Source organism: Neltuma alba, unplaced genomic scaffold (assembly GCF_004799145.2).
Source record: "Neltuma alba isolate B1F8T4 unplaced genomic scaffold, ASM479914v2 tig00003929_pilon, whole genome shotgun sequence".
Taxonomy (NCBI): Eukaryota; Viridiplantae; Streptophyta; class Magnoliopsida; order Fabales; family Fabaceae; genus Neltuma; species Neltuma alba.
The window spans coordinates 20,965-31,716 of record NW_021633483.1 but is presented as its reverse complement, the minus strand read 5'-3'; the positions used below and the strand labels follow the sequence as shown (position 1 = coordinate 31,716).

The following is a 10,752-nucleotide window of genomic DNA, read 5'->3' as shown; positions in this document are numbered from 1 at the left end:
TCATTACGAGGTTTTACTAGCTTGCTTTATATTCATCTTATACTTGGCTTCACTATGGTGTGAAAGCATGTTAAATCTACCAAAATTTCACCACCAATTGATAACATGCAATTTCTTACCTTTCACGCAGGAGTTCTTATTGTTTGAGAGGGAATACTCGATCCACAAAATGGAACTCGAACAGGAGTGATTTTTGCCCATTGCGCAGAACTGAAATCCCGTGCCTCTTCTACACTAAAATTTAGGAAGGGGGGAGGCGCTCCTGATTTTATCTATGCAGTTCTTTATTCTGTTACCCCTCCCTCATTCATTTTTATATAATTCTATCACCCTTTGTACATAATGTTGTCTTGTACAATTTTGATCGAATTTTAATGCCTGCGGCTTCCCCATAATGCTTCATTAATGGATATAGATTATCAATAACATGTACACTTAAAAATACATAGGATATCCGGCCTTCATATATGAAGATTACAATCATCAGACAGAAGCCACGTGAATTTCAAGTCTAAAACTGGTTACTTATGAATTCTGTGCTTGAAAATTTGCAAGCCACTAGTTTTCTACGTTCATTGAACCTACAAGTCGAGCCTAATTCAGCAAATGAGGATATTGCACGTTGACTTGCAAACGCTGAGGTCGAGAAATTAATTTGGGTAGTTCCGCCCACACTGAGTTGTTCTTGTAACAGGATCATCTTTTTCTACATCGAAACTGACACGAAGCGTGGAAATCACAAATCGCATATAGGGTTTCCAACCCTGGGAAATCATGGGCCAAAAACTAAATGTCGTGTGCTATCTGTGCTGGATCACCAGAGCTTAGTTTTGACCCAGAAAAGTACGAACACAACTCCAAAAACGATAGCGACAGGGGCCCACTTTCGGATCAGAGCCTACAAGTAAGATTTAGAATTCATTTTGGATTCACAATAATAATCAAAATAAAACTTCTTTTTATGGATATTATAAAATCACTTTTAAAAAACTAACTTAAATACCCCACACTAACAGAAGCATAGCAATATTTATTTATGTAGATAAAAAAGGAAATAATAAGTGTAAAACTGATAAACCTGCACAACTTATTAGTACAAGTATTCTTTAGAAAAAATGACGAAAAATACTCGTTAAATTGAAAAAAAACAAAAAACAAATAGGTTATAATGACTATTATTGTGACGTTTTCGTTTTGACGGGTATTTTTTTCATCATTTTCCCTATCCTTTATCAGCGTCTAACCACCAGGTTCATGCAAACAAAGTAAAATCATGGTATCAAACTTTAGACTGTCTTGAATCTGAGGGCGCAGCTAATCCCCAATAAAAAAGAGAATTCTATCCGACCACTAAAGCTACAGGTTATCAAATCGCACCTTTTTTTGGGGCAAAAATCGCACAACTAAACTTAAAATAGTGGCCCCTGGCAACATGTGAAAGGAAACGCCGGGAAATATTTTAAAAGAAAAGAACACATTTGTAAATTTACAAGGTTAAACTTTTTTCTTTTTTCTTCCTTTTTTTTGGGGGGGGGGGGGGAGCTCACCTACCTAGATTGCTTAAAAGAGTCATAACCAAAGAGGAAAGGGTCATCAGATGGGGAAAATGATATTTCGGTAATGACCACAACATTAAAAAGATGTGTAATTTATCCTAGTTTCGAGAGAAACTTTGTAAAAACGTATTTGCAATCACGGCAACATATTTCAAAGACATCCGAAATCATACCTCAAAAATGCATCACCCATGCCAAACGAACAAGGACTAGATTGCTAAAATAATGAATCGTCAGATATCATGTGCATGGCACAGTGAACGGAGAAGGACGAACCTGTCTATTTAAATCTTTAGCCTTGTCAGCATATATGCGAGATTCTGATGTTAGGCGACTGGACATTTGGCTGACCTCTGCAGGTTTGAAATAAAGAAAAAAAAAAATCAATAATACAGCCTTCAGTTGAATATTATAATAATCCCTAAAATGTAATACCGAATACGAACTTCTGACTTGTGAACGTGGCAGCAAATTGCAAACAAGTCAAGAAAAAAAATCCAATACTAACATCAAATGATCATCCCTCTAATTATTAAAACCTGGGTTTGGTCTTAATAAGAACAACCAACCAAAGCAACAAATACATGCCAATCACTAATATCCAAAAATAAAGTTTAGCAATAAATCACAAAGACCAAATCTTGACTTCAAAATGCATGCTCAATTTTTAAGTTTGATGTCAGATATATTTGAAAGAGTTCATAGGAAAAACCCAGCTACAGTCAAACGATACATGTCAATGGACTTAATTTTCATATTCTATAGGAATTTATGAGGTTTAACAAACTAAAAACTTGGATGTTGCAGTCGAAGGATCCAAGCAATCAATAGAAAATATGCAATAACCAAAAGAAAATAAAAAGAATATCTTACGGTCCAACTGTTCACCAACACCAAGAACTTCCTGCACATTTCGAGTCATTATCTGATGGACTTCATAGAGTTCATCATTCAACTTTGCAATATTGCGCTGAGTATGGGTATCCTGGTACAGCTTCTTTGTTTTCTGTATAAATGTATCTTTTTAACATTTAAAAATAAAAAAAAATTAAGCATCAGAGGGGGAAAAAAACTACTATGAGCAGAATATGATAGAATCTAATGCACAAGTCAAAGTAAAAGATTTATACTTACCAAACTTAATAAAGGCGTAAGGTCTGGCGGCTGTTTCAATTTGAGACCCATTAACTCGCTCAAACTCATTGCTGAGCTCTTCAAGATATTGGAAAGCCAGTTTCTTAGGGTAAGCACGGTCACACATTGTCAAATAACAGACACGTCCTTCAACAAGATAACTAATAATCTGTCAAGGCCAATCCAGGTTATGAAAACTGATCCAAATCATGTTAATGCTAAATATAATAATAAAAAAAAATTATAGGAAGTCATGAAGCAAATTTCTTCGCGGTAAGGTCGTGGAGTGTCATGATAGTATCCCATTTTGCATAAGCACACCACAAGTAAAAGCAGCAAATAAATAGTAGGGAACAGGAAAGTGTTAGCTTAACAAAAAGAAGAGAAGATAGGAAAGATATTGCCAGTGGATAGGACATAAGGCAACATGGAGAACAGAAAAACTGTCAATATTTCAAACAAAAACTCTGAGAACCAAAGATTCTCACAGTTCATATTGCTTGTCATTGTCTCCAAGGTTACTGCCACTGAAACAATTCGGCCATCATACTCACCTATATGCACTTCAGAATATAATAGCTTAACACATATGAACATAAGAATATTGAGGAATTCAGATGAACACAAGGATACTGGAAAATATATGGGCCTGTTTCGACTGACATCCTGGATGGTTCATTCTGTCTTCGGGAGAGATTTTTAAACAAAGCCTTAACCTGCTGTTTGTAAAATTCAGCATCTTGATATCACGACTGTCATCTAGTCCCTCCACTAGAGGAAGACCATCAATTACACGAGCAATCATAGTCAATTTCACCATCCTTCACAGTTATTAACGTCCGTTTGCAATTGCAGACTTATCAACTGAAGCAAACCTACCTGTAGTAGCAAACCAAAAACCGTGGCAAACAAAGCTTAGTCGAAATCAGGACCTTGAGAAAAATTAGATGCATATAAACTAACTGTTCTTACGTACTAGTACCGTAGAAGCTCATTCTTTTGCAATTATCTCAACAAAATGCAATTTTTTAGCAGTTTGATCAATCAAAACCGGGGCCTTGAGAAAAATTAGAAGCATGATGAGAAGTAACATTTCTTACGTACTTGTGCCAAAGAACCTTCATGCAAGACTTTTTCTAGCAATTTTCTCAATCATGATCCAAGTTTTTTAGCAGTTTGATCAGTCACTATTGGCAATCAAATAGGACCAGGTTCAAATGTACTAATCAAAATTCAATCTTCAAAACCAGAATTTCAATTTCAGTTAACCCTGTAATTAGTAAGATTGAGAGGGAACAAGAGAACCACGAACAACTCTCGAAGGTACCTATGATACAGAAACAGTTTTGCCCATTGTGATTTTAAAAATGCTTAGGCCATAGTAGCCTCTTCCTTTCGTAGAACTCCAGAAAAAATAAAACCAGCCGGATCCTCTATTGGGCTAAAAAACGATTGAATTGATAACATTAGAATAAAACACAACCTTCTTGTTTTGTTTATAATGAAATAATTCTAAATAACAAGTGTTTACATGATGATAGCAAACTGCAATTCGAACTCGCATCGACCTAAGCATGCCTATTTCACCAAGATCCCTTTCGCCATAGAGCATAAACTTTTAAAGTATGTCCAGCAAATCTATAATCTAAAATATTTTGAAACAACCCAACTATTTTCCGAAACTCAGGAACTAATGCAACGAACTCGGTCCTTGGTCACCATCCATGCCCACTAACAAAATAAGACACACGTCAGAAATCACGCAGGCATGAATCGTATGATACAGCTAACATCGCCAATATCTCGTTACGACATTATCGTTAACTTATTTGATGTAAAAGATCTGAAAGATTGGGATTAAAGTGTTAAGGTTATGAAAGAATGGGAAGTCAGAATCAAGAGGGCTGTGAAACCAAGGAAGAACCCACATTACTCAGATCTTGTCCATCTAAGTCATCGAAGTTAGCTGTAAGGACTACGTGGAGAGAGGTTGGGCTCATAATCTTTTGGCTTTTAATGCATGGCCGAATTCTCACACGAAGTATTCGTTATGTCTCGAATACAATAAAGAATCCCCGATTTCATCACTTTCAGGCGTTTTCCTGAACAACGAAACTGAAATATTGAAGGTTTACTGGAACTGAAAGCAGAGAGGGAGATGCCATGATTATAACATCGGAGGCAATTGATAGGAAGGGCCAATCAGATGAAGGGCGACACGAGAAGTTCTAAGGAGAGAAAGAGGCTAACCGGAACAGATAAGTAGAATGACAATAAAATGATGGCGGCCGGAGCTGCCGTAGCTATAGCGGGTGTCGGATTCGCTCAACTGGTGCAGCCGGTGCCGATCGAATTAATTGACAAACAAGAAACCGCGGGACGGAGGGAGGCAGGTAGGGAGAGGGAGTATACCAGTCAAGCAAAGATCTCCCGGACTGGGAGATGGCGAACAGTATGACAAAACTGCCACCGAATTTTTGAAGAAAATATATGAATATTGAATTATTAATTGTCCAATATTTCCTAAATTTTGAAAATGGTATGAGAGAACACCCCTACTTTCTAGACATAAAAACATATAATGTTGAATTTAGGGACATTGGGCAATTAAACGGCCATTTAATTTATAAACAACTTTTCCTTTTATTTTTTAATTTAAATCCCAAGCATAACATTTTTTGGGTATTTAGATGAAGATAAGCTATTTTCTTCTAAATATGTGTTCCTTAATTGTCTTCTGAAAATCAATAAAACAACATTACCATAATACTCCTCCGGTTTTAAATATAAAACCCTTATATACACTAGTATAATAGTAATATAAAACCCTTGTACACACTAGTATAATGGTCTTATATTTAGGACTAGAAGAGTAACATGTTGATACCGGACGTGTTATATCTTTGGCATCTATCAATTAAATTTCACATCATGTTAACCAATCTTCTATTAATTTTCTTAAATTGTGCCTTTTTTAATAAAAAGCATAAAACGAAAAAGAAAGTAGATGAAAAAAAAAAATGAATGTATTATTCTGCCTGATTGCGCAGCCCTCGGCATTATAAAGGAATACCATCCATATTATAACAGATATAAAAGGTCAGTTTTTGCATGCTGTTCTTTATTTGAACTTCAACTCGAAAGTAGAAATGCCTTGTTATTCTTCTGCATAAATGGCATTATAAATCAGTATATTACATTGCATTTTCAAGAGGAGCTATTTTGATGCACTTCCATTAGCAATCTTATAATTTAAGTATGAAACAGAATAATTTAGAGTTCTTAAATAGTAGTTCTAGAATCAAGCTCGGTTCTCCAATGCTGATGCAGCAGAGTCAACATGAACAAGCAAGCAAGAATAAACTTTCTGCTTCAATCTTTCAATAGTTTCTGCAAGCCCTTCACTCTCTGGGCTAAAATTGATTCTTAGTTTGTCCAACCATTCATTTGCGCGCTTAAGATGAGACAATGTGAGAGCAATATGATTAGCTTCTTCTACATGTCTCCCTGCAATTTCCTTACTGTCCTTTCCCTTTTTCTCTTGGGAACCCATGGAAAACCCAGAATCCAACGTCTTCTCCAGGAATTTCAAAAACCATGATCTTGTTTCATTTGAGAGGATTTCTCTAATATCTTTTACTTCTTTGAGACCATCCCCTTTGGCCCATTCGAGTTTATCTGTCTCGTTTAGTTTGCTTGCTGCTTGTTTCAGAGACTTCGATGATGTCCCAGCCAGGAAGCCTGTCTTTTTACCAGGTTTGCCTGGTTCTGCAGAGGATAGATTTTTGCACGATTGAAGTGATTTATCTTTTAATGGAGATGTAAGGTTTGGTTGGTCCATGAGTTGTTGCAGAGAAAAGAACTTGTTCATTGTGAGATGAGGATTCTCTGATGCTGCAGAAGAGCAGAGATTGGCGAACATACTGAAAAGAGAGAGACTAAGGAAATAAGTGAAGACAAAATCAATAGTGAATTTACTTCTTTCTTTTCCGAAGCATTTTTTTGTTGTTGCTGATTCTATAAAACTATGAGCCCGTTTGGAATAGCTTATAAGTTGTTTTTCAATAGTAATTTACAGAATACGAGGCAAGTATGTGAGAGAAGTTTTGTCTACGTGAAACGTGCTTATAGGGGATTTTTACCGCTCTGCCAAATGGACCTATATCATGTTTCAGAAGTTAGTCAGGAAAAATTTTTATTACCTGAGGCACTTGACAAGGTTTGCTGCTGAAGATGCTTCTTTTTGAGCCTCTACCGCAACCTGAGAGGCCAAGTGTTTCCTCTTAAGCATTTCCTTGAAGAATGACAATAAGGTAAGCAAGGGGAAATAAGTTTATATAATTATTAAGGAAAACAAACCATGTCAGTATGCAAATGGTGCAGAAATTTTGAATAGCAAGTTTTACAAAACAGAACAGAAAGAAAATGCCAACAAGGTGACAGTATACATGACACCAACATCCGTTTTCTCAAATTGAGTCTGATATCTTGTGCTTGTTAGATGTTTGGTGTCAAGTTCTTTAAATAAAATTGTAATACTTAATATGTTCAACATATCAAAATCTCATGCAGATCTGTTAAACATGGTATAATGTAAAGTACCTTTCCAGGCTTCAAAAGGTTGGGAGGCAAATAGGACCATGAAATTGTCTCCGTCATGTAGCTTTTATCTTTACTGCGAGACAAAAGGTTATGGTTCAAATTTTCCTGTTTGTAAGAACTGCGTTTTGTAGAAGCTGTGCTCTTAGAAGGTGTCAAATCAATCTCCTGAATGCTAGGTTTAGCGACCTCTTGCTTTGGAGAAGTTGCTTCGAGTCTATTATGAGTTGGAGTCACTGAGATTACCTGTGATGCTAAAACCAATCATTGTCAGTATCAAACTTGGATTACTTTCTAGACCTCAAACTCAATCAATAGGCTCCAAAATACTACTATATAATATTGTGGCTTGAAAGTTGAAAACTTGAAATTTAAGCCAATATTCATACCTGATCTTTAACCTCTTGCTTTGCTTTTGTGGATCCGACCTTCTTAGTGCTAGCTCCACCACCGTTCTCTAAATCATTTCCTCTGCTCCCTCCATTGTTATCTGCTCCATTAACCTTTGAATTTGATGTTAAAACACCTTGCATGTACCTGGATGCAACAGCAGCCTTCTCTTCTTTAATAACAATCTTCTGTCTTGGACTTGGATTCTCTTTGGCTTCCATTAAATCCATTGATTTTGAAGGATAATTAACTCCTTCACCTTCAGATTGTAGAGGACCCTCTGTTTGATCCAACATCTGCATCAAATCCTTAGGGTTTCCTTCAAAAGGGTGTCTTCCAGGAATAGGCCTAACCCCAACAAGAACAGGGACTGGTGTCCCACTCTCCATTTTGTCCACATAGAAGTACTGCCCAAGTTGCAACTTGTTGTTCAAGATAAGCTCATTGTCTTGCTTTGAGAGTGAGACATAGGTTGAATGAGAAGAGTCTGAAACTTTAATGAAGAAACCTTGGTTAGGCCATAGCTCAGACCCAGTTAGTGCAGGTACAATGCTTATCACCTGCAGAAGAACCGATCTGTATTCGCCTCTAACTTTTACATCAGAGTTCCTACTTTGAAGAAGCTTCAGTAACACTCCAGGGGTGAGAGATGCCATTTTTCTTCTTCCCCTTCAAAATTGTTTGATGTATATTATATATCCTTCGGGGTGTTACCAATGGCAAAAAGCTACATATCCTTTGAGAGTTGGATAGGAATCATAGAGGAATAGATCTACAAACACTTTGGCCGAGACAGTTCGACCCTAAGCAGACAGATTGCGGGGACATGAAACTGAACCAGAGATATCTTCTGGTAAAGAATAAAAAAATGGGACAGAAAGAACTGGGTAACCAGATTATTACACAGAATCTATAGATCAAAAAAAGAATATAAGTTACCTGAGAATGGGATGTGATAGATTCTGAGCAGAAATGACACCCGCTTGAAAGTTTCCAGATAGAATGAATCTGATTGCTTCAGCAGTGGCTTATCCAAGAACATGTTCTAAAGGTTTTGCATGCGGAGCACGTAATCATCAAATCTCTTGGCTTGAAAGCCAAGGGACAATAATGGCTTACAGGCGTGAGAAATGGGAAGCACTTTGTGGGAGACACGAAATGAAAAACCAGAGCCTTCTATCAGAAAAAGTTAAGCCAAACGTCACCAGTAATTCAATGATTATTACTAATATAGTCTTTTATATTAACTGTGGGGTTCCAATTTGGTCAGGTTTCGTTATAAGTTAGAGGCAATGTAACCATTAAGAAAGGTTAAGGGTATTATAGTGTCCACATCTTAGAGAGACGTGATTATAAGGCCATTCCATCTTGACCTTGATTTTCTTTCACAAGTAAATGAAATGAACGTGAAATGAACCAAGACTGAGCAGAATTTAACTTAAAAAGGCACAATCATTTTGCTTCAACTTTAAAAGTCTTACCACACAGAATTACCAAAGAAGAATTTTCACTAGTTTTTAAGAGTACAAGTTGACATCGTCAAGTAGGCACTATCACCCCCTTAATTAATTGCCTAACCAACAATTTGATTTATTTCGGACCTTTGTCCTTTTCTTTTGTGTTTTTTAATGTGGATGAGTATTGGGTTGGTAATATATTACATCATCATTTAATAATATGTCATAATGCTAAAAGAGTTTTGTTGTTAAATTTTTATGTTATTAATCGTGGGTTGATCAGAGTGTTTTTAGTTGTCACAATAAATTGAAATTTTCATAAACATCTTATGCATTGATATTTTAGGCCATAATACCTTATTTAATATACTAAACTAATATAAAATAGTAGTGACTTATCATGAGGCTCAAATTTAAATATGGCTGGACACATTTCATCCTACGTCGTACGGATTGAACTATTTGTTATTTATGAATAGTTTTATTCTTTAATAATAGTCAAATAATTTACTTTTCATAGAAATAATTCATTTTTAGATGAAATCTAAAACATCCATTTTTTTAAAGAAACACATAAGATTGAGGATTAAAATCCTGCTACCTATGTATTTATTAATAAGCAATTTATTCGTACTTCTGTAAATATTATACACCTCGATTTTAATAAGCTTTAGATTCAGTTCGCCCAAACTTGTCTTCAAAACAAACCCATATATTTTCTTAATTACAATTCACGATAAGTTGGGATGCTTTTAAGTTTTAGTGAAACCTTGGAACTCATTCTAAACAGTTTCTGGAAAATATATATTTCTCATGCTAGCAAAATGGAATCCTTCTCATCTAATGGTAAAAAATTTAATTAGTAACAAAACTCCTTCTCGTCACCGTCCTTCGAAACAGAATATAACAACTACCAAAAGTGGGCTTTATCTATTATCCCAAGCTCATTTCAAGTTTCTTAATTGTTGTTTGATCATATGGTTTTAGGACCTGTTTGGAACAACTTATAAGTAGTTTATAAATAGTTTTTTAATAGTGCTTTATGAAATATGTGAGAGAAATTTTGTTTCGCCTATGATCCCAAACAGGCACTTAGTTGTTATGATAAATAGAAATTTTCAAAACCATCTAGGCATTGATATTTTACACCATAATATCTTATTTGCTAAAAAAATATAAAATATTAGTAACTTATCATGAGTCTCAATTTTTTTTTGGGTGCTATGAGTCCCAGATTTAAATATAACTGGACATATTTTATCCTATGTCGTACGGATTGCAGTATTGGTTACTACGTATTTATGAATAGTGTTATTCTTCATTAATTTTATATTTTATATTGACAATAATAGTCAAATCATTTACTTATCATAGAAATAATTTATTTTTAGATGAAATCTAAAACACCAATGTTTTAAAATAAAAAATACTAAACTTTCAAAATTAAAATAATGTTTAATTCTCTAAATTTAAGCGTAACTGTTTAAATAAGAAATAAAGATTACAAAAGAAAGTTGTGTTTTTTCAGAACACATAATATCACCGATTTAAATCCCATTGTCAAAATATAAAAACTTTTTTAGAAAACAATTTGTAAGTATTTTTATAAAATACTA

At 35.1% G+C, this 10,752-nt stretch overlaps 1 protein-coding gene and 1 pseudogene across 1 annotated transcript; both read right to left on the bottom strand.

Moving 5' to 3' along the window:
- Window positions 1-540: 540 nt before the first annotated feature.
- On the bottom strand, window positions 541-5,188 carry LOC114743078 (25.3 kDa vesicle transport protein-like; annotated as a pseudogene).
- A 641-nt stretch (window positions 5,189-5,829) lies between these two features.
- On the bottom strand, window positions 5,830-8,812 carry LOC114743079 (uncharacterized). Its single transcript, XM_028931280.1, has 5 exons — window positions 8,619-8,812; window positions 7,679-8,348; window positions 7,293-7,535; window positions 6,893-6,984; window positions 5,830-6,613 (listed from the first exon to the last, which is right to left on the bottom strand). Exons 2-5 carry the CDS (start codon window positions 8,333-8,335, stop codon window positions 5,992-5,994), a joined length of 1,614 nt encoding a protein of 537 aa, XP_028787113.1. The 5' UTR covers window positions 8,336-8,348; window positions 8,619-8,812; the 3' UTR covers window positions 5,830-5,991.
- Between the last annotated feature and the right edge of the window lie 1,940 nt (window positions 8,813-10,752).